Source organism: Aulonocara sp. 'chitande type north' Nkhata Bay, linkage group LG15 (assembly GCF_057382095.1).
Source record: "Aulonocara sp. 'chitande type north' Nkhata Bay isolate Kocher_YH1m ecotype deep benthic linkage group LG15, A_spYH_male_GT1.1, whole genome shotgun sequence".
NCBI classification, from domain to species: Eukaryota; Metazoa; Chordata; class Actinopteri; order Cichliformes; family Cichlidae; genus Aulonocara; species Aulonocara sp. 'chitande type north' Nkhata Bay.
This window is the reverse complement of record NC_141358.1, coordinates 11,369,779-11,394,780: the sequence shown is the minus strand read 5'-3', so window position 1 is coordinate 11,394,780 and position 25,002 is coordinate 11,369,779. Positions and strand designations below refer to the sequence as shown.

Genomic DNA, 25,002 nt, shown 5'->3' with positions numbered 1-25,002 from the left:
CACTTTCTCATTACTTTCATATATTTTTTTAGTAAGTATATAAAACATACAAGTTTCATTATATAATTTTTCAAGGGATCTTATATGTGTTTTCACTCCTGTATGCTTTTCATACAAGTTTCATACAAGACAGATAAAAACTTTATAAGATTTATATATATCTTTTCCATATGGGTCTCATAAGCACTTGGCCCTATCAAATGATGGAGCAACAATAAAGACGATGGTTTTATAGTAGGCGACCAATTTCTAATGAAATCCAACCCTGCATGAAATAAACACGCATTGAAGTTATACAGCTGCATTCATGCAAACATCCCTCTCTAACGATGGCTATTTTTAGAAAGTTTTTAATACCTGTGTTTTCCTACCTGACTGTCTGTACCTGTACCACACTTTGACTTCCTTAAAAATGTGCACAAGGGGTGAGATTGTATGAAATTCAATAGCTAGTTGCCATATAACTTTGTCAAAATATCATAATTTGGGCCACTCGTACCACTTAGTCTTCATGTGTCCCATGAAGAATCTCTTCATCTCGTCATTGGAACATTTCACACAAATGAAGTCAAGACGATGAAATATGCATTCCTGTAAATGGAGCTGACTCTCACATATTCGCCCTGTCTGTATTTTTGTGTGTTTTCTAGGTTAGGAGTGGATGACCGGTCCCTGGAAAGTTCTCTCGCCCAATCAGGCTGTGAAGTTCACTGTTTTGATCCCAGCCTTAAGCAGCCTCACCTGCAACAAGCTGAAATGTGGCTCCATCGTCTTTCTGTAGATTGGAGGGATCCCAGCCCGGCCGTTGTTGCCCAGCGTCAGTATGCCAGCACGAAGAAACTAGCCACCATACTTAATGACTTTGGACACAGAGAGGTAAGAGATAGAGAATAGGCCACTGAGGCTCTAGATAGGCATGCTCATGGCATGCACAGCAAGACTGGGGTCTTCCTGAGTGGAGTTTGCATGTTCTCCCAGTGTTGGCATGGGTTCTCTCCAGTTTCCTCCCAAAGGGGGCACATACAACCAGTGTAATAATCTAACACCAACAACAACAACAAAAATAACATGCTAGGCTACTCTGCTAGCCAAATTAGCCAAAGATCTAACTAAAAAAAGAACTAACATGATGATAGTGGAAGTCATTCAACTGCCTGCCCTCCACAGTTAAGGCTAGGCTAGCCGCGTTTAGTTATTTAGCATTTTATTTAATGGTGGTTGTCTGCTCCGCTCACCTCTAACTTGCTTTTCTCCTCTTTCTTTTTTCTTTTCTTTCCTTTTTTTCTCTGTGGTTTTTCAGTTTGTTTAAACAGAATCATGCATACATAAGTGAGTGGAGTCAGGTGGAGCCCACTTAGGGAGGTCAGGTCAATCCTAGTGACATTTCATACTGCAAGCTTGTCAGCTCTCAGTGGTCCCACAGCGGTCTAGGTCCCCTAACAGTTGCCTGCCCATGACCCTGAATTTGGATAAGCAGAATAAAATGGATAAATGGTTGTAGATTCTGCCTTAAACCTGATGAAGGTGTTCCTTTATCAACGTCGGCATTATTCATGCATAGCAAGCAAGGGCAGGTTTGCTCCTGCGCGCCTCAACATAAAACAGCTCATTATGATTAATTCCTCTGTCTGTCTTAAACTCCAGGTGAATATCTTCACGTATATGTGACTTTTTTTCTTGTAAATATGACTGTGCTGGATGTATTACCTCCCCAAAACTCCTCAGGGTTTGTGTTTCACCTCATCAGATAGGGATCTGCATTCACGTTCAATCATAAACACACGCACCAAGCCCAGTCATAGCATGCATGCTAATAAACACAGTTATAGAGCCAACAAGCATGCCTGAATAGGAAGGCTAAATGGTAATTCAAGGTCAAGGAAGCCATGCTTCTCTAAAGAGGTAATTAAATCATGACTTAAAGGCATCAAGGCTCTCTTCTTGTAATATATCCACTTCACCGGGTAACTTTAATAGTTACGGTTACAGAACACTGATTAAAGACAGAGCATTCAGTTTGGTACATAAATGCCTTGATACCATTAAGGATCCAATATGTAATTTTTTGTTTGTTTGCTTGTTTTTTAAAAGCCATTATTGTCACTTCCCTCAGCCACCTTTTCTGATTATCCTCCTTTTTCCTGTTAGAGGAGTCATAGATATGAGTGATTCCACAGTATTGTGTTTCACACATTTGCCTAACATGTGCGGTATTCTCGGTTTGAGTTCAGGAAGAGGTACAAATACCTCAGAGCCAAATCTGTGGCAACTGCTCATAAGTAAGGGAGCAGCTGAAAGAAGCCTACAGGCACCTGCTAACAGTGCACACACACACAAAACAGGAATATAACCAATTTCTACCTTGGTTCAAGGAATGTGTGTCATAGCTGTAAGTCAGCATGAACTAAAAATATGAAACGGGGTTCAGCATGCAGCTTCCAGCAAAACACAGCTGAATCAGGTACTTCTCAGCTTGCGGACAACAAACTTTCAAAGGACAGGAAGGACTAAAGTGCACTCGTTAATAAGACTGCCAGTGAAGACACAGTGAAGTTGAAACATTTGTGCAGCTGAAGGCTCTTTTGCTGAAAAATGTGAAAGTTCCCAGCAGAAATTGTTCTGTACGTGTAGTGTTGCTGGAAGTATAGCTGCTCTGCAGTACTAGCTTTTACAGTACAGCGAGCTTTATGATGCTGCACAATAAGCCAAATCCTTTTCCCTGAGACTCTGTGGTCACATATGGGTTTAGTGTAAACGGTCATGTTCGCTGATGTGTCCCCCACAGGGACATAACAAGAATCAGTTCAGGGTGCGGCGACCCTGTTTCATGTTATCCCTTTCGCCTTTCACATATGGTTTGGTCCTGCTGATATTATGAGTGGATTATATATATATATATATATATATATATATGTTGCATTTTCTGAACAAATGTGGTGTTTTACTGGCAACAGATTATGATATATTTATGAAATCTGAACAACAGTGGGCATCTGGATAGCTTGGAGACGTGACAAAAGCAGGTGTAAACGCAGATGTGTTCTAGCTGACGTAAACACCCATGATGCATTTAAATCCAACTGTTAAAGGGTGTGGGTGGCTTTTAATTATTGTGAACACAATTTGATAGTCAAGTTCCTGCTTATTTGTTTTCTTTGAATTTCACTGGTGTATGAAAAAACCAAAGAAAACCAAACTGATTCATGAAATTTGGGCTCCCACTCCACCCTCAGGATAAAGTGTGTGTTTTACACAGAGGTTATCCTTTTTTCTGTTTTTTTTTTTTCTTGGGGTGAGCTTTGCAGAGCATCTGTATCACCCTCCAGGGCAAAATCTTTTTTTTTTGCATCACTACTGTTAACACTCTAAAGTTTATTCCACTAACCCTCTCTCCTATAATAAAGTGAACATTTCAGTTAATATATATTGATTGCTAGCTGGGCTTATCATTGTTTTTTGTTTTAAATAGACTAAATTTAAATTAGACTAAAGCAGAATCCCTGGCGAAGAAACCAGGTGCTTTGTTTTAACTGATTTAAGCTGAGCGGTTCGAGTTGTTAAACCCTTTTCTGCAGGTAAAAAGCAAACACGCAAATCATAGAAGGTATTTGCAAAGATATGAAGACGTCGGTGTGTGACGAGATATGAACAAATAAGGGCTGGCGTGTTTACAGTATGTGTGGGTGGGTTTGTACACCATGCTGCGTTATAGATAACACACCTCACCTGTTTTAAATGCAGAGCCACACATGCATTCTTGTAATGAGGTTTTAATGTGAGTACACAGTGTGCAGGAGGAGCAAGCAGCAAACAGCAGGAGAACTGTTTCTTCTCCAATCCTCGGCGACAGGAAAGGCAGCAATCAAGAGACGGGAGTCGCTCTGAAAGGTCAAAATATGCATTTGTGCGGCACTTCTTATCTCCGTTAGTTAAAAAAGAAACACACACACACACACACAGATGACTCATTCACACAGCTCTAGTGACCAGCTGACACAGCACACACACTGTGCAAATGTCAGTAGCAGGAAGTCACATCTCATTTAGCGAAAAAGAGCTGCACATTGGACAATCGATCATGACAGTAATTGCGTAACACTGCCCAGAGATGCTACCATACGGGATTTAATTAGCCTAAGCAGAAAAACTTACATCTAACAATCTTTGGACTAAGAATGTGCTTTTTGTGCCTAAACGATGCACTGAAATAATTAGAGAAAAAAATGTTACACTCACGCATTTTTGCTTGCTTTTTAAACGGTTGCAGAAATAGCCCAAAGAGAGGTTAATGCAGCTGTTGAAGTGTTTTCACCAACCTTTTAGATTCTAGTAAAATTAATATTTGGAAGTATGATCTGCTCTTTGGTGGCATAGTCACCAATAAAGGCACACATTCCTAGTAATAATGTCAGGATTTGTGTCCTGTTTGGCTGGTCAGTTGAGGTATTCTGTGTGCAATAAAAAGAAAAAATAAAGTCTGGGTAATAGCTAGGATTTATCTCAAATAAATACATTTCCATTTAATTAACAAGCCCGAATGTAAACTCCCATTTTGCTGTTCTGCTCTCAAATCAGCAAACTTGTTTGTTTACACAGACTCAGACAACTTTTTATCAAAAGCCTCTCTAAAATGAAAATTTGTTCCAATGCCTAATGCTGAGATTGCTGTACAGAAGTAATCACATACATTATGACTCACTGGAAGCAGAGGAACTCATTGCTCATTGGCTAAAACCGTTTACAGCAGTCTCACATTAATATCTCTGTTAGGGAGGGCAGGAATTTCACAGCGTGCAAAGTCATTTGACATAAAATTGTCTATGGAAGCTATCCACTGGGGCTGATCAGCTTCATTATTGCAGTCAATTTTTCTTTGTGTTTTGTGTGTGTTTCAAATCTAATCCTGAGTTCTAAATGAATTTTAATAAGACAGCCACTGAAATGCATGCTTTTTGATTTGCTGGCACAGTTTAAAATTCAAATGAAGCTTAAAAGATAAAAGTTGACATTGTTAAATATAATAAAATATAAAATACAAACAGATCGGGATTGCTCGTGGTGATATGGCCATAAGCGTACTATCGTGAGTGAATTCACAGATGTACATAATGGTTGTCTGTCACCCCCATGACCTCCTTTTTTTGAACCTGACTGCATTTCTTTGCTTAGTTTAAATGTTGTCCCTGTGCTAGTGTGGCTTTTCTCCAGATACTCTGGCTTCCTCCCACAGTCTGAAAATGTGCATGTTGGGTTAACTGGATTGACATAATGTGAGTGTGAATGTTTATCTGCCTCTCTGTGTTGGACCTGTGCTAGACTGTTGACCAGTTCAGTGAGTACACTCCATTTAGAAGACATGAAAATAAAAATGCTCGCTTGTCTGCAGTTAAACATGAAGCCAAAGGAAATCAGAATATTTGAACAGAAATAACCCCCATGCTCCACCCATAGACATGGATATGGGACCACAAAGGCAAAAAGGCCATTTCTGGGAAGTCCACGGAAGAGAAAAATGACGACAGATAGAGTGAAGCTGTGTGATCATCTATAATCCTTACAACACAACACAATGTACACACACATAAGCAGATAGAAATTACATTAGCATTAGTTTTCAGCGATGTCTCATCATTTTCCATCACGTGATTTTTGTCCAATCAAAAAAAACAACATGTTTCTGCTTGTGGGAGTGAGGGACAATGGTGGGGAGGACAGAGGACGATATTTTGCCACAGTTGTTTTTGAATCCTGTTCAGTTACACTAATGAGGTCTGGGGATATTGTGCGGTGTCAAATGCATCAATTGGAGAGGAGCTTGTTTAATATATATGCTGCCATACCACCCGACACTTAGTTTAGCTCAAGAAATGTTATCAGCCTATTTGTTTAGTTTTTTTTTTGTAGGAAAGACTATTTAATGCACTAATCCCTGATATTTTCTTTGGTTAATGTATTATTGACTATGGCTACATGATGGACTTCCTGAGAAAATTACGAGATACTGGTGAGCCTGAAAGACTCTGCTATACTAGACCTGAGAGGAAACCCAGTGTCCTGAGGATATGCATTAAACTTTGAGCATGCATGAATGTCCTTACATGAATATGACCTAAGGGTGCTATTAACATTCATCTTCTGAAAATTTCCTCCCTGCTCTATCACAGCAAGTCTTGTCAGGCTGCTCTTTCACTCAATCCATCATCAAGATCCCCGGCGCAGAACAAAATCAAGCTTCACTTTTCATCTTTTAATAGCTTTTGCATGTAAGAACTCCATGCAGCTTGGTGTCATTTATTACCTAAACAAGATGCATTTAAATCGGAAGTTTTTCTGGTTGTGTTTCAGGTGGATGTACTGAAGGCAGACATGGAGAGTGCAGAATGGAAGATTTTGGAAAATTTGATCCTCGAAAGAGTTCTGGATTCAGTGGGACAGCTGCTGCTGGAGCTTCACCTGCACTGGGCAGGCTTTGAGGTGGGTGGCGATGAGCCATCTGTGGTGCGGTACTGGTACAGCCTGCTGAAGGAGCTTGAGCGCTCCGGCTTCCACCTCTTCCACATCCACAGCGATCCTGCTAAACCTCACATTTTTCTACAGAAGAATGTGCTTAATGCCAGCAGTGCTTACACCTTGAGCTGGGTGAATACTCAGTGGAGGCCTTTAGGGAAACCAGATAGAACTCAAAAATAACTTTTTACCGTCGCTGATAACTGGAAATCTGAATGTGTAACATGGACTTTCTGGGGCACAGCTCTCTTCAAATACACTGCTCTTATCTGGCCCGACCTTTGGAAAAAAAAAAAAAAAAAGTAAAAATCTCTGCTCCTACTTATCCTCCCGCTCATCCTCTGCTGGCCTGCGATGACCTAAGCCAAGTAAAGGAGCAGCATAATTACCTCCAGAGGCTCTGTGTTCTACCTCATAGTGGCTGTATTATTGGCTGCAGGAAAGTCACAGTCAAAATCATCAAGGTCCTATCTAAGCCTGGCCCAAAGCCAGGCAGTCCTACCTGATAGTAGACAGCAGAAGTCCATAGACTACGCAGCTCACGAGCTAAATTATGAATTCAAGGAAGCGGATACAGCGTTACAGGGTCACCGACAGTGAGTGAATATTTTAAGGAGGCGGGAAAGAGACGGGATCTGCTCCTGAAGAAGTAGTTTCCATGCATCACCACAGCATGACAATGTGAAAAAATGGGACTGTACACTTGTACAGAGTTTGCTTGTTGGCTATTTAAACGTGGATATTTGTGCAAGTAAGAGAAAAACAACTGTAATTCCAGTTTCTGGAATTATAATAGAATAACCCCCCCCCCCAAAAAAAAACTTCACACATAAGAATTTTACACCATCAGTTCCCTTCCTCGTGTTCAGCTGGCGTTTGTCTGTTCAGCACCGCAACACTGCCAACAATCAGGAAAAGTAACACTTTAAAATAACAACATTGTTCAGTTATTGAAATTTACCAAACCTTTTGATGATGAACCGAATTTCTCCTCATGATTTTGATTTTAAAGAATAAACACTTTGGGGGGGTTTTTTCCCCCCAAAGGAAGGAGTGCTTCATTTTTTGAAAAGGTAGACTTTAGGTTGTTTATTTCCACAAAGAGATGGCCATACAGCTGAAAACAAAGAATATATTTTATCAAGAATATGAAAGGTATACTACCAGAACATTGGAAAATACAGTAACAAAAAAAAGAAACATTAAGAATAACAAGGTACCCCCTGTAATACTTCTTCTGCAGTAGAACCAATACTTTGAAAGTTCTTGTTTGTACAGATATTACATGACTAAGTATTTTGATCCTACACAGGGTAAAAAAACAAATACACCTGTACAATCAGACTGGATGCCAGTCTTTTGGCTTCGACTCAAAAACAGTTCCAGACCATGAGACAATTGGCCTCCTCCTTTTTATTGAACCAGTCAGGTCATGTCCATTATTTCCAGAAACCCGTCCTCAGGGACAGATCTAATCCCAGAGTTTTATCTGTCCATCCCAGCCACAGGTGATGACCTTGGAGGTTTCATGTGGATGCCACAGGGCGCTGATGCACACCTTGTCATGAGCCTTGATCCTGTGATAAAGCTTGGTGGTTTTCCAGTCCCAGATGTTCAGCTTTCCATCTGCATCTCCTGACACCACATAACTGGTAGAAAGAAACGTGTTTCATAATTAGCACATGGTTATAAAAATAAAGAAATAACTTCTATCTTCACTTCAGCAGCCAAAAGGTGGGAGTTGGAATTTTTGGTATTTAATCTAGGCAGGGGTTGCAATGTTGCCATGGATACTGAAAGGAAGTGAGGGCACCTGCTCACAGTCGTGGGTGGTGGGTGAGAAGAGGGACAAAAAAGGGTCTTAATGGGCGTTTTGTGTAAAAATAGGAAGATGTCCTGTGAGCTCTCCTAGCGATGGCTGTATGTTTTTTTTTCCACCAAGAGTGCTTCATTACCTGGATGCATTTTAAAGCTCAGGATGAGAAACAGCTTACAGAATACAAGCAAAGATATCTCAATATACTGATCATCTGCACAATGGTGCATTTGGACTCAGTTTTTAATTCACCCATTACACTAATAGCAAATTTTTATTCATAAGTACTGTTTAGTATTTACTAGTGGAATATTCTAAAGCTTTAAGCATCTCTACTTTGTGGTTTCTGTCAGAATAAAACTGCCCTTCAGAGTGACATTGTGAAGGCTTACCTCATGTCTGGGGAGAAGTCCACTTGGCATGCATAGCCAGCTACCATGTGACCCTTGAAGACTTTCTTTTTGTTTAGTCTGAAGCGGTTTTGGGCTCCAAAGATCAAAATCTGGTTGTCCATGGACTGACAGGCGAGCCATTTACCTTAAAAAACAAAACAATAAACCATTGGCCAACTATGCTGCAAAGCACTTGTGCCCTTGATAACACAATACACATTTCTTGCAAAAAAAAAATCAAAGAGAAAACAAAAGCATTTTTGGTTGTTCACATTGAAATTTCAAGGTAATGTTTGAATTCAAATTCAAACGCATATAAACTTTAAAAGTTGTCCCCAAACCTTTTAAATGTATTATTTGCATGATTCTGTACAGCCAAGTGTTTAACAGGCAGACCCTCAGATCTTCAGTGCGGTATTTTGATGACACTGCTAGCATGCGCTAAACCTGACAGTGCAAAAACTGTGATCTGGAGGGACATTAACTAACAGCAGCTACACAGTAAATGGTAGAAACGGCCTCATGGCCAAAATTCTTCAAAACAGCAAAACTGGAAATTTGGATTGAAGTGGACAGCCCTTTGAAAAGGGCATGAACTCATCATTCTGCCATCAGTGAATTGGAAAGATTGAGGCAATTTAGGGGAAAAAAATAAAACGAGGTTTTGCATCAGTGGCTGCTCAGCAGAGATCTGCTTTAGAGAGCATTTCAGCCCCTGACAATCCAACAGTTTCAACATCACTGCACGATGGTGAGAGGCAGTGCTTTAGTGTCAAAGCATTATACAATTCTCCGCACTTTTTAAAAGTGTACATGAGGAAATTACTAATTCGATCTGAGAAAGAAATGTAGTTCTGATATGTGTGTCCTCTTTTTACACCACTTCCAGAAAACTTGTCAGCAAATGTCAAATAGAATAAGTGCAGGAGAATGAAAACAACTTGACCAATTTCAGCAGCGCACTGGAGCCCTGTCTGCTTAGTCAACATGAAAAAGAGATGGGGAAGAGCCGGGGGGGGGGGGGGGGGGGGGGGGGTGTTGTATATATGGTGCCAAGTGGGGCTGGGCGCCATTTAGGCTTGAGAGAAAACTGAATGGTCTCCCACTGAGAGCTCATTCATTATTCACATGCTAAAGATAAACAAACCACGCTGGAACAAATACGAATATTGCCCAAAGGAAGAAGGCAAGTACGAAGAGAACAGGAGGAGAGAAAAAATTTAAAACTTTGGGGGAAAAAAATGTAGAAAGGAAAAGAACAAATGAGGACAAAAAAAGGTTTTTGTAGGTTGCCTACAGAGATATTACATAAATTACAATGGAGATGTTTCCATGGATACAAAATGGTAGTGTAATATACTTGGGTGGGGGGCAGATTCTCCTCTGCTAGGTTCTGCTCCATGTGTGGGGAAGAGCTTTACACACAGAACACACGCATTCAAGCAGACACACAGGGTGAAACTGGGAGCAGTGGAGAGAAGCAGCTCAACCAAGGACAGTCCTGGAAACTAATGACTACCAGCCAAAGTTAATCCTGTACTAACAGGCCAGCTTCAACAAGCTATGCTTCATCTGTTAAATTTTGTGATCATGCGTCTACATCCCTACAACAAGCCCAGGCATGTGGGCTAGAGCACATGTTTATGCTCATATGTTTTGGTTATGTCCCAAATTATCCAATTGCTCATGTCCAATACATAAGAAGTTTTCTAAATTTATTGGAAAATAATAGTTCATTGTTACCCCAAATGCAGCCTTTTGTGGCATGAAGGTTCATCTTCACAAATGGAAGGACAGAGTATTAGTGACATCAGATACTTTTTACAACTTGGGGAGGGGAAAAAGATGCACTGCTTAAAAAAAGGATCTATTAAATGGTTTTCTGTCTTTGGTGTCAAATATAGAAGCAAAAGATCTGTGATGAATAAGTGGCTTTTAAAATTCATTTTCTTTTCTTTTGTGTGATCTGACTGTTATGCTTTTTTTCTTTTATCCTGTGATCAGAGCACATTTTTGGTTATATGTGATCACTTTTATATTATAAAAACAAATAAATGCCTTGATCAAGAAAAAAAAAATCACAGTGGAAAATATTACCTTGGCTACTTTTGTGGTAATACTTGATCCATGTTGTATCTCCTATTACACTATGCTGCTGGCACCATGTAGTAATAGATTTAGTAAATTCTTTCATCAATGGCTGTAGCTCATATCGAAAAAACAAAGATGAAAAATGCCCTTTATTTAGTTTGCACTACAAACGCTACTGCCTGCAATCACAGATAAAATGTTACAATTAAAAAAAAATCCTGAGTAATTTTCAGAAAAATTCTCTTATGAAGTGAGACCACAGCAATAACATTACAAATTTTCTTGATATAATTGTGATTTAATTTTGAGGCTTTTATTGCCCACTCCTATTATGTAATCTAAAATTTGTTAACTGGGTCTAATCAACATAACATTTCCTGGCTGCAGCTTATTTACAGTACAGGTAAGAGTACCATAACCTCAGTAATTGGTAAGAATATGAATGGATATATGGATTTCACAGAGTGATACTGCTCTGAAATCTGGCGGCACTGCATGAAGGCATGGTAAAGGTACTTTACACAAAAAGAAATGTAAAATTCAGCAATTACAAAAAAATTACAGGCTTATAACAGAGTCCTACAACCCTGACCTAAATCTCTACTATCAAAGAAGTAAAAGCTTTGCTCGTGTGGAGAAAGACATCAACAATCAACAATCACATTTTTGCTCCCCATCAGTTTGGAAGGGTTATAAGGCCAAATTGATTTGAAGTCCATAATTCCACAATGAAAAAGTGGAAAACATTACAGTGCCATTAGAAAGAGGGACTGAACAAGTGTGGCTTGCTTGGAAGGGCTGCCCGAAGAAAGACTTGTCTCTAAAATAAACATGGCAGCTGCACTGAGTCCTATGTGTACAAAAGGCCAGCCAGTCGGCAGAACTCACGAACGGAGCCACATCTGCTGAGTAAGATATCAGCATACTGCTGCCGTTTAGCCAATGAGCGGTGAGGCAACCCATTCTCGTGACCTCCTCCATTACACTATGAAAACCCTCTTTTTTACACGACGGTATGCTAACTGACAGTATACAGTCATACAGCTGTTCATCTTAAAAATAAATAGCATTGGGTGCCAGTGTAGCTCACTGATGGAGCAGTCAACAGGTCCTAGGTTTGAGTCCGACCCATGGCCCTGTGTGTCTTCTCTTGTTCCCTCGCCCCACTTCCCTGTCTAATCTTACTGCTCCAGTGTCCAAAAGGCAAAATTGCTCAAATATTAAACATTTGTTTTGACATCAAATGTACACAGTTTAAGTCACTCAAGTGTCCAAATATTTCTGTTATCCAACAGTTAATGCATTATCTGTGACGATTAAACAGCCAGAGCTAAACACAGAACTGGAAACACAGACAGCTGACATGTATTGATAGAAAATCTGGATCTCGTGGCAAGCAGAAATCTCCACGTACAACAAACTTACTACACTGAGAATATCTGTTTTTCCCACCTTGCCTGAGCGATGGCAAATCTCAGAAGGTGTGACTGTACTTCAGTGTGGTAATGCAGGTTTTACTCCCTCAAGTCGCCTGTCCTTGACTGTGTTTATGAGTGTTTGGCCATGATTAGTCTACTTACCATTGGGGGAGAGAGTCACAGCTGGCATGGAGTGCATACTGGGCTCAGCAATGTACTTAAAGTCCACAGGGATGTCCCTGAAAAAGGCACAAAACACTGTGAGTACACTTGAAGACGGGTTAAACAGTGGATGAGAACAACGTGAGAAGGCCCTTAGCAATAACAGCTCTATGGGAAAACATCGACAGAGCTGTTGTTTGTTTGACATTGAAGGTGCTTATGCCAGCTCAAAACTGCTTATTTACTAGAGAGAGAAGAGCTGTGGTGGAGGTAAAGAAGGAAAAAAAAACAGGCTGTATCACCATTAGTGCTACAGTAAATAAATAAATCTTGTAAATAATGTGAAAGATGCTTTTGATGCTGCACCAGCCACCAATTATTTATGAAACCCTCCTTTGCTCCTTCACCCGGCCTCGCTGTTCTTTTATGCTCTGCTATGTCTCTCTGCTTTGGGAGAAACAGCAAACTTGGCTATTTGATCTTAACTTGTCTGAAGAAGATCATTCAAATGTACAGTGCATGTATGTGTGTCTGTCAGGATGACAGCGTGCCAATTTGCTGAGACTTGCTGTAAAATAAAGCAAAGTCCTAAACTCAACTTGCCATCAGCTTTACTAAAACCACGTCCTTGTTTCTTTCTGTGACGAGTGACAGCTGGGGCTGCACGACCGTCACACGGTCAGAGATTAAGGAGCTTCTGTGTTTGTTCAAGCCAGAATCTGCAGTCAAGCCAAACTAAACTCCATAACTAAGAACCCACACTTTGTTTTTAGACACACTACTTCAGTGGGTCTGAAATTAAGATTTCTATAATATAATTTATCTCATTATATGTGCTAATTTGAAACGAAGGATGGTTTCACAAAACAAGCACTGACAGATTTAATTCATTTATTCATTTGTTTCCTTTTCAAATTATTCTAAGAACATTCCGATTTGGGAGTTTTATTAAGCTGAGATAAATCGATCGCTTCTAAAAAAGCAGGCTTTTTAAGAAATCAAGTTCTGGGGAGGTTTAGCAGTTCTTTGACCATCCTGAGTGATTCCTACAATATGCTTCCACAGTCTCCACCACTTATCTCCCGCTATCCTTTTCCTTCTCATTTTATTATCATTCCAAGTGTCCCCGTGGGCTTCATCGCTCTCTACATGATGTCTTTATGATCAAGAGTTAATTCCCCTTGTTTTGTGCAGTTTGGTACATTTCGAATCAATTGTAATCCTCCTGGAAAGCATTCACAGACTCTCCTGATGACAAACCTATGCTATAGATAAAGTAGTCAATCCTGGGAACACTATGTGTGAGAACGTGGACAGAATTTAAATTGCGTGTAGGCGTTTTCACTATGACGCAAATGGCTTGTGGATTTGCTGCCTCGCAGTCTATTCTGCGTGCTCTCAACATGCTTCTCTCTGCTAGACGCCGCTTCTATTCTTGCAACATGAGACTATTCTTGTAAATTCAGCCTAATGCAGCTCTCACAGGGAGAGTGGGGCAGGGGGACTAGAGCCAGGTGGTATCCATGGGAGAAAGCGGGACCGTCAAGTCACTTTTTGGCCTGACATACCACTTGCCCGCTTACTCCCACGCTGCACTAAAAAAAAGCTCATGGGAGCCCGAAGTTTGCCCAAAGCAGACTCTTAGGATTTAATTCTTTAGCTTGTTGTTGTTGTTGTGTTTATCTTTAATTCTGTCTTTCACATTGACTTAAAGTGTGCAAAAAACTTTTTTAAGCAGATAATCCATCTCACAAGCTCATGAGGAAGTTTTGACAATTAAATCAAACTAAATACAAATGGCTGCCCTTGATACAAAACCTCCCCTTGACGCATTCCATGGAAAGCTCTGTTTATCTGGTGGTTTTTAAATATTTATTATCTATAAACAGCAAATAGCTGAGTTTGTTTACCATGACAGGGCACCCCAGACAGTGTACAAGCCCTTCCCGGTGGTCTTTTGGTTGTCCAAACAATTATAAACAGCAGGATATGGACATTTTTAATTTTGTTATTAAAATTCATGTTCGCGTTTTCTTTCACCATCCCCAAAAGTGGGATTTAAACCTTCCGGTCATCCCAACACATACACATTACAAATCATTTCATTCACATCGTTTTAGTTAGTTACACTCGTATATAAAAGGAATCTCGTAAAACACTATAATCTGTATCCTGCTCATCACAGAAGAACAATAATATATAAAAGCACTTGATGTGCCCAAGGTGCATCTTAACAAGCCTATAACAAAGTTAAAAAAATACAATCCAGAGCTAATACTTGCACAGCTCAAAATTACACTGAATACCCAGCTGTCTGTAACTCCTGATTGTTTCGTTTTTTAATTATAGTCCACACTGGTTCACTTCCTTCTTGCTTTACATTCATATTGTTGATTGATTTCTCCAAGCCAATATCAGCTACAGTCTTCTGTTATTAAACGCAGAGCATTAGGGAGGAGGATTACATGACTTGCTTGGAAGAACGGCAGCAACAACTACAGCGGCACTCTCAAGTTTCAACCATGGCATAAGCAGTTCAGGCTGCACTCGGCACTTACCACTCCCAAACTCGAAGACTCTTGTCGTCTGATGTGCTGACAAACCGACGGTTCTCGTCAACAAAGGTGATGGTGTTGACGGCGCCCAGGTGACGATCGTACTCCTGAACCACCTCGCCTGTCCTGATGTCCCACTTTTAGAGACACAAAGAGGCACAGACAGCACAGCAGACAGAAGGGAGGTAAACAAATGTATCCCATGAGTCGAAAAGTGGAGTACTAAAATGAATTCACAATCCCTCCAACACTTGTTCCACTGCGCCTTGCTATATTCGCATGGAGTGATGATTACCAAAATAAATACAGCTCGTCTCAATCGCACTGCAAAAACAGAGAATATGGCTCACTGTGGGAGACTCCCTATGAGAGCAGCTATAAACTGTACCGATGTTATGAACCTTTTAAATTGCCTTAATGTAATCACAGCGATTAGCAATCAAACAGACTTTAGTCCTAAAAATTAATATTTTGAGAGAAAACAGCATGTACAAATTAAAATATAAAAGGCAACCACACAGAAACCCCTCCAGGGACAGCAAACAAATAAATAAATAAAATGAAGCTCGTCTGTTCGGATGGCTTTCACACCAAATTCCATTTTTTCCCCACCCTTGGGGTGAACAGCCATCTGTTCTCATAACCCGAAAAGGGGACCTGCATGATTTAACGCTAACCCTGATTATTGTGCCAGATTGTGACTGACAATTACAACTCAACATTTTTTCCCCTATTAGCTAATCTCCCAGAATTAAAATGTCTTTCTAGAGATTTCCAAACATCCATTGCTCTGAAATGTCGAAAATAAAAACTATATCACACTTGAGCTGTCCTTTCAGCATGTTGAGAGGTTCGCATGACTCGTTCTAAAAACGTGATAGTGCATTTATAGATTTCCTACTTTTATCACATATTGTTCTCTTTCCTTCGCCTCTTGTTTACCCTAATGCTTCTTGTGATTAATGAGTTGCTCTAGTCCTGTCAGCCACTGAACCTCTTACAACTCCCACACAACTACACACACTAGCGCTGGAGGATGAGACAGGAGTATATTTCACGGTCCTGCGGGCACAGGGAGTAAACAGAGAAATTCATGTGTGCAACCTGCTTGGCCAACATGATCGACTTTTCTTGCGGTGGAAGAAATGGTCAGCTTTACCTGAACAATCTTCTTATCTGACATGCCAGCCACAAGAAGGTTCTGTTTGTCCTCATCTGGGTTGAACTTCACACAGTATGGTACCTTCCTGTTGGTGAAGTGGGAGATACACTGGCCTGTGGTGGGAAGCAAATTGAAAGTCAGAGCTCCAGAATAATCCACAGTGGCTCCCTCACAAAGGCACACTGAAGTTGCTTTAAAATTTAAGGACACACTCTACAACTTTCAATGCTGTATGCTCCATATCCCTGCAGGTGGTGACAACTCAGCTGTAACACACAAAAATTTCCTAGTGTTCATTCGGTAAAGGTGAATCATCACAGGGATGATGCTCCAACTACTGCTACAACCAAGGAAACAGGAAATTGAAATGACTGAAAACACTGAGAGGCACTTGTATGCTAAAATAGCACGCTTTTTATATTACTGCTATAATATAGGAAGAAACAATCCCCAGAAAAACAAAACACAACAACTAGTTGTGTGAAAAAAGTAAGCAATGCTTTTCATTTGACAAATCTAACTCAAGCAAATCAACTTTTAGGAGAAGTATTTGGATGATGTGTCCTCCACTGATATCAACAAGTGGGGGATTTAATGCTTTTCTGCCCTCTGCTGGAGCGGCACTCTTGAGCTGAAAGGGGTAAAAATGTGACAGATGAGCCAAGTGGGTTCTTTTTTAAAGGGAAACCATGGGCCCAACTTCTAGAGGGAGCACAGACTGACACAGATCGAGCAGATCAACTAAAATTTGGTTTTACTAGCAGACTTCACCTCCACAATAAAGGTGTGTTAGACATCATGTCATTCATCCTAATTGATCTATTATGTTAACCGGGTATAACCATTTTTAAATCAGTTAACCTGTAAATTATTTTTTTTGCATCCGATATAAATTACTGAAAGAAAAAAGAAATCCAAATCCTGGATTACAGTATTGGTAGTTTTGCTTAAAAAAAATTAAATGATTAATTATTAAAATCTCTGTTGATTAATTGGTTTTAGCGTTAGTGATAAAATTCATGTGATCTTGGACTGAAAACAAGTTTATATTACTAAAAAGTTCGTGCAGAGAAAATATTTATCATCTAGGAATATATATGGTTAATTAAATCATTCATCTTCAAGATAATCATTTATATATTTCTCTATTTAATTATTTCTTTGAAGTTTTATTGATTTGGTCACTTTAAGATTTAAAAAGGAGCCGTACGCCTACATAAAGAACGTATTGCTGTCAGTGGCCCACGTACCTGTCTCAGAGTCCCACAGTTTAATGTAGCGGTCATATGCAGCGCTGAGGAACTGGGTCCCGGTGTTGTTGAAACAAATGTCTCGCACTGCTTTGCTGTGACCTAACACAGACACAGACCACACATATATTACAGACAAATAAATACATCCTCTAAAATTCATTTTCCTGCATTCCCCAATCTTGTTACCAAGAATCCCCCAGCTGTCCTCCTTTGAAAGCAAAATCATTTGAGAAATATGAAATTTGGTTAAGGGGAATAAAAGATGCTGAATAAAGGAATTAAAAAAGGGAGATGAATAAAGGAAGATGAAGTGGAATCTGGGAAAATGGAGGAAACGGAATCTTAAAATGAGCCTGTAAAACAGGGTGGTGAAAAAAGACACACCTTATTGTCTCCTAATATCAGTCTATGTAATCCTTTGGGTTTTCCCCCTCATACAGTAGAGGTGATGAGAGGTCCCTGTGGGCCTCATGCAAGCAAAGGCTTACCACATTGAAAAAGTCTTTAAGCAGGGCTGTACTGTTTTTACAGCATTAACGGAGCCCACTGAGGCCACACAGACTGCAATTAAAACTACGGAAACAGGCGCACACAACCAAGCAAGTGCTGATCACTGCTTAGTTTGGTAGACATTACAAACAACATCACCTTATAAACAGCTATGTGCAAATTCCTCTAGAAAATTTAAAAAAAAACACACAAAAAACCCCAGAAATATTTCTTTAAGCTGTTGGAGAAAATATGAATATCAATATCAGTCTGAGGGTTCTGTCCACAAGGCATAGCCAATAACTCTAACACACATCATATTTAGCTCTGCTGTTTCTCCTACTCACTACTTTCTAAGCTAGTCAATCTCTGTCAGTTTATTCACTCCTAAACTGTGTTCTCTCCTTCTGTATCTTCTCGTGTCTTGTGCCCTCCCTTGCCCCTCATTCCCCCCGGCCTCTGAGCTGCTGAATTATGCATATTCAGTGAAGGAGCTGACAAGCAGAACCACAGCTGCAAACGATCTCTATTCTGACAGCGTGCCATCTCTGGAAAGAGTGTAAGAGAGTCCTGCATGCATTAGCCTAACCTGCCCCCAGACTCCAAATACGCATATATCTGTATATTAAAAAAATAAATAAAAAATCCCAAATCCCCCCGCGCTCTGTAAGCGGTCAGCAGACATGTCATTAGTCCTCCAGTAATGCTGAGCTCACAATGTGTCACTGCTTTGTATTTCCCAAAAGGCTGAGCGCACTTCATACCTTGACCATATTTTAATGTCAGCATCTTTGCTGATGATCCATTATTATTTATAAAAGGATTTACTTGAATAAACGACACAATTCAATTTTATACAGCGAATTATTAACCGACACCAACACTTATCATGTACCACATCATTATGATAGATGATGTAGGATGAGCATTTTGCACACTTACCAATAAAAGTCCGAAGACACCTCCTTTCACCATACACCTCCCACAGCTGTGAAGACGAGAGCACAGTTACAAAAGAGAAAAAAACTGATTTATACTTTGTCGTATTTAAAATACGGGGTAACAGGCTACTTTATTGCTACAGAGATTATTACACAATCATAAAGATCACATCTTAGATAAATGTGTATACAACCCCACCCCCCTTTTCTCCAGAAACCTTATTAGCTTATTTACCTTGATCTTGCAGTCCATGGAGCAGGAGAGCAGCAGATGACCAGAGTTTGGAAACAATCGGATTGCACTGACACCCTAGAACATACACGTGATGAGAAATTTATATTTAACCAAGACTCTTTATTTTGAGTATCCCAGTCACTGTTACAGCTTATGGCTGATTTACAGTAAAAGCAAGCTGTTTTGTAAATTTTGATATTGTGCTTATCTGTTTTCTGGGGGTCTTTTTCTGTTTTGTTTGGGGGTTTTTTTACTCTTGGCTGAAGCACAGAAAAATATTCTAGCAGAAGGAAAATGCTGCAATGTATATCATATAAATGTGACTTGAAATCACAAAGCCATGGCCAGGCTATTGCTATTCAAAGATTTTTAAGTTGGACACACCGGCCAAAACAATAATGCATGCAGGACAGCATGTGTGCAGACTCTTTATTATCATCTTAATTCTGTAATAGTTATCGAAAATATCCATGATTTTCTGCAACATACCAAAGTTTCAAAGTGTCACAAAACTTTGGTGACACCACATGAGCCACTCTCCAACTATTATCTCAACATCAGCACTTCCACACACTTATCCTTTTCAAATTTCTTTGTATTCAAATTAGACTCTGAAGTCTGTAACTTTCTGCACAAAGCAGAAAGGAGCCAATTTAAAACTTGAGTGATTTCCTCTCCCTGAAGCGCACTGGCAGATCAGACACTTGAATCACATCTTTCTTGGAATAACCCAGTGTTTGCCTTTATATGTGAATTATAAAGACATGGCTTTGAATCAAACAAAATAATCTCAGATATGTCGGTGCGAAGCAGCTGGTATATGCCCGTGTTATCACCGTGTTCAGAAATACCTACAAGGTTTTATGGATTTTCTCAGACATTTTACAAGGATTGGATAATGAAATATGTATACACAAATGCCCATGTTTCACTGCTCTCAAAATCATTAAAACAAATACTTTTAGAACTTTTTTCCCCCGCCTCAAACTGACCTTGGTGTGTCCAGACCAGACATGAATCTGTTTCTTTGGCAGGTAACATTTGTCTGGAGCATCCGCAGAACGCAGATTGATGCCCACATCCTGTGGGACATGAAGGTACGACCTGCCCTGGTAATCATACATGTCTTTAACTGTGGGAGAGAACAAAAGAAACAGACAAAATGTGATGTAAAAGAATCCTGCAGTATTTGGATCTATGCCGGACAAAGGAACTACCTGACATATTAAGTACTTGAGAACAGAAATGAGTAAACTTTGTGAAATATCTTTACGACCTGTTCCCAAAAAGGTTGATACTGTTCATCTGGACGTAGCGTTTTCAGTGGGAGAAACGTTTCGTCACTCATCCAAGCGACTTCTTCAGTCTCAGCTGACTTCAGGTTTCCCCAGTCTTATAAACAGTACATTTGCACAATGACTGAAACTAGCACCACTGAGGCAACAATGGGCTGTGAGGTCAGTTCCTTGATCATTAATATGCAAATTGTCATGACCATTGATCAACAACCACTGATCAAAGCTCATTGATCATTGATCAAAGACCGCTGATCAATGGCCATGAATACTATTCACAGAGAGTTGGGGAATGGCTGCAATCACAGCATTGTAAGATGGCGAAAGATGTACCCTTAGGCGCCCTCCTCGATTCAGAGATGGTCTTTCCGTTTTCACGTAAATGGCCTCCTTGACTCCGCGCTCAAACCAGCGTTCCTCCCAGTTCCTCCCTGGCAATTCTCCCAACATTTCACAGCGTACACTACATTACTCTGTTTATGTTGGGGGACCCGATCCTTTGGGCGGACCAATTTTTTATCAAAGCGCGGTGTGGGGTTTAAAAGCCACAGAGATGCGGTGTTTAGAAAAAAATACCTCTCAACTGTTCTGATAGTCCTGACATATAAGGACTCACAGAAACTTTGAGACGTTATGGGTGACTGAGTTGGTCCTACAGACAAATGGTCTTAAAGGTACACCCTTCAGTAAACCATACAGACTTGGTGTAGATTTCCGTGGGTAAAGCCTGTGGTATGAGGTCCAGTCAGTGGACTCGTTTCAGTCATTGTGCAAATGTACTGTTTATAAGGTTGGGGAAACCTGCAGTCAGCTGAGACTGAAGAAATCACTTGGATGTAGGGCTGTGCGATATGACCAAAATCTCATATCCCGATATAAGACATCTATCATCCCAATAACGATATAAATCACAAAAATTTAACATTTTCTGTAAATTCTGTGAATCTCGAGCAGCTCGTCTTGCGTGAAGCGTTTCCAGCTGCGCGTCCTGTAGCTGGAGTCGAGTGTTTTAACCGATGCATGAAACAATGCATTTTTAGACATAAGTTGTAAAGGCCGCCGTTTTCTTTGTGAGTATTTATTACACGGCGTGCTGCAGGGAAAAGCCTGTTCTAATGTTTGAGTCTAAGGTTTATCTTTTAGCACCTGGCGGCTCTTTTTTGCTTCTCATCCGTAAACACTCTGCATACTCTTTCACGTGATTCAGTTTATTTTGAAAAGTCTCAACAGGATCTTGAGCTTTATTGTGAAAGGTTTATGTGGAAGATAAACAAGCGGACACACGATGGTTTTACCGTCATTATTGCTAACGACAACACATAAAAACAGGCGCTTGTCCGTCCATAGTGTGGTTATATTAAATATAAGAGAAAGAGAGAAAGAAGAAATTAATATAGCCACTACAGTGACCATCAAAATGATGAAAAAATATTGCCGTAAACAGTTTATTTTGTGACACCACGAAACAAACAATAGTGTAAAATGAAACGATAGACGTTTTTATATCGTCATCCGATCTATATCGTTATATCGAACAGCCCTACTTGGACGAGTGCCGAAATGTTTCTCCCACTGAAAACGCTACGTCCAGATGAACAGAATCAACTATTTGGAATTTACTTACCTGGATGATTGAGCATGCATCAAGACATTTATGACCTGTTGTTTCTGTATGCTGTTTATAACAGCACAAAATATAATTTCAAAAATAAATAAATAAATAGGCTCGTTTAGGCTACATTTTAAATCATGTCTCTAATTGCCACAGCCGATCAAAATTAACAAAAAAGTCAGTACCATGGAGAATAGTCTTCTCTTCTGAAGGAGCATCATCCTCATTCCTTCCCTTCTTCTGCCTCTTGGCTGTAATTTCATCCAGCTCCTTCTGCTCATCCTGTACAATAACAATAATCACAACCAGGGGATTACTTCACACTTACTGCCTTTTATATAATTATGAAAACAAATACAGCGAACTGAAATGGATTTCATCTAAGATGTAAAAAGGAAATGTGAGTAATAATCAGCATTTGGCCAGTTGTGCATGTCATCTATTAAAGTCTAGTACACAACTACATAACTTAAACAAAATATGTTCCATTGCATCACCTGCACTATGGAAGATTAAAAAAATTTGTCTTTAGAGGACGTTAACTGCATTATGGCAAAATATATGAATATAAATAAAGTATTTAAAAAATGCCTTTCAGGATAACAAATAGATTAATCACACGGAGAAGCAGTCAAAATTACCTCTGTTGGTTTGGCCACATCTTTCTCATCTGCATATTTTGCCCATGGTCCAAGGTAATTGTCAATTTCTCCTGCATCTCCACCTTTGACCTTTTTCCTCTTCTGTGACTTCTTCAGACCGCTCTCAAACACAGTCAGACCTGTAGGAGAAGCCATATGGTACTAGAATCACAAACTTCCCCTAAACTAAATAACTGAAAAGCTTTTTGAACATATCAGTAGATCTTAACACTCAAACATATTGAATATAAATAATATTTACCTTTATGTTTCTCAGCCTCTTCCACTGCACCAATGTAGGTATTAGAGGATGACTCGTGTGTATCAACAGATGGATCTAAAGCATAACCTTTAAGCAAAGAAGGGAGAATTGTAAAGTCATTAAAATTTAAACAGCATCAATACACTGCATCATCCAAACCCAAATCACTAGGCTTACCATATGAGGAGAAAGTCCTCCTTTGCTGTTCAAACATAAAATCATTGACGTGAGCAGGTTCTGCATAGCCAGATAACATGTTCCTGGGGGCAGCCATCTGCTGGCTTTTAAAAGGGTTCATTGGGCCAAACTATGAAGAAAAAAAATATAAAATCATTAGCAATGCTACAGATAAACTTCTGTGGATCCTCATAAAAAACTAATTTATTTTTTCACAAGCCCTCTCATACATGTAGATCTTAAAAAAACAAAAAACCCCCACAACATCAATAACAACTGATACAGTGATCAATGTACCAGCAGTTAGACTGATAGGCTGCAGGAGCAATTAAGAGCAATTACCGTAAGCAGCCTTAAGTATCTGTTTTACAAAAAAAAAAAAATCAATGAATAACATAAAATACTCAGGTTAGGGACACTGCAGTGGTATGACAACAATCATGAATAATTTAACATTAATAACCATTAACAGCAATAAATACTCTGATTCATAAACTTAAAAATCACTCCCATCTGGTCACAATTTGAAACAAAATAACCATAAGAAGGTAAACAATAATTTACTTGTTTACCTTCTTATATGATTTTATTCTGATACTGACAAATTCTGGCAAATCTTCTGCAAAACCTACCCTAAAAAAAGTAAGTACACATTCATGTTACTAGTTTGGGTTGCAGTGCAACTGAAATGTTGCAGGGGGTCTTGAAACAGGCAGGAATCGGACAAAAATCTTGCATTGAAGTGATTCTGCACATAAGATGGTCAAGGCTTTCAGCAAACTATTTTTTTTAAAGTTATTTCTGACAATAATACAATACATTCTAAGGGCAAGGCTAATTTACCTTTTCCATATTAGAATATTATGTCAGTTGATGAAATGTCTTTTAAGGATGAATAATTGAAATAACTTTCTAATTTCTCTGTCATGTTGCTCATATATGTATCACCTTTATCGTTTAGTGCCGTTTAAAAATAATTAAATATATGTATTTCACACAACTGCATAACAAAGTGATCAAATGCCACTCATGTTATATTATCAGTTAACTAACTATATGTGTAACCCAGCTCACAAATATTCAGACTTACCTCGGGTGCAAACATGGTTTCATATGTTGGGTTATAAGTGACTTCTTTCAGAGCAGGGTCCAGGTGTATGCCCGTCTCAACAGCCTCCTAAAATCGGGATTCGAACAATGAGCAAACGAGCTTCTTGATAAAGGAGACATGCTCTAGGTTGGTAATTCGCATGTTTTGTTTTACACAAGCACACGTTAACTAGTACAGTGTAAGATACATGTAGTTGGACCTTAAGTTACACAGAGCTCAATCAGTGTGTATTTTTTTTAGAATTAGCTCAGGAGTAATTCCGCAAAGATTACAACACACTTTGCGGAATCTTTCCCGCTTAGTACTACTAGAACAAATCTGTAATTTTAGAGAATAAATAACTTCTAATTACAACACCACCTTTCCACAGTAATTTGAATAACCTTTATTATTATCAGCATAACAAGTAAGTAAGCCAGAGTTACTCCCAATAATCTAATTATAAAGTGAGGTTAACGTTAGCTGCTTAGCTTAGCTTACCTTGACAGCGACCTCAGGGGCGGAATTTAAAACAGCCAGAGACATACTGCTCTCTGACTGCAACGGTTTAAGGTGAGCCGTAGCGTCCGTATCGACTGGGTTCACTTTTTCAACACTTGTATTAGATTCAGACTCATTTTCTGAATCGGAATCACTGCCGTATGAAACGAGGGAAGCTATGGCGGCAGACATCTTGGATGTTGTGAATGTGGCGGAAGCAGAAGGGCGGTACTTCCGTTATAGAAATGAAGAAAGAATTTATAGATAATTTATTATTCTCTAGGATTGAGAATTTAAAGAACTATAGCATTGAATCTTATACGTATGACCGGAATTATTAACTTAAAATTATTAATTCATTACATTCATTAAATATAAATGTATTAATTTATATATTTTGAAG

The 25,002-nt window shown here is 39.4% G+C and overlaps 2 protein-coding genes across 3 annotated transcripts in view; one reads left to right on the top strand and one right to left on the bottom strand.

The window, feature by feature from the left end:
• The window catches only part of mettl24 (methyltransferase like 24), a 41,405-nt gene extending 31,691 nt beyond the window's left edge, over positions 1-9,714 (top strand). For both annotated transcript variants that reach the window (XM_086264131.1, XM_086264130.1), the window contains 2 exons: positions 651-876; positions 6,346-9,714. In XM_086264131.1, the coding sequence (XP_086120257.1) occupies positions 651-876; positions 6,346-6,690 (571 nt within the window). In that variant the 3' untranslated portion in view covers positions 6,691-9,714. The remainder of the gene's footprint in view (positions 1-650; positions 877-6,345) is intronic.
• On the bottom strand, positions 7,582-24,821 carry cdc40 (cell division cycle 40 homolog (S. cerevisiae)). The gene is made up of 15 exons (XM_086264129.1): positions 24,600-24,821; positions 24,099-24,185; positions 23,009-23,138; positions 22,832-22,918; positions 22,570-22,709; positions 22,114-22,210; positions 20,014-20,153; positions 19,022-19,096; positions 18,788-18,833; positions 17,354-17,455; positions 16,101-16,216; positions 14,945-15,078; positions 12,387-12,463; positions 8,716-8,860; positions 7,582-8,156 (listed from the first exon to the last, which is right to left on the bottom strand). The coding sequence occupies exons 1-15, from the start codon at positions 24,789-24,791 to the stop codon at positions 7,979-7,981; spliced, it is 1,746 nt and encodes a 581-aa protein (XP_086120255.1). The 5' UTR covers positions 24,792-24,821; the 3' UTR covers positions 7,582-7,978.
• Positions 24,822-25,002: the final 181 nt, after the last annotated feature.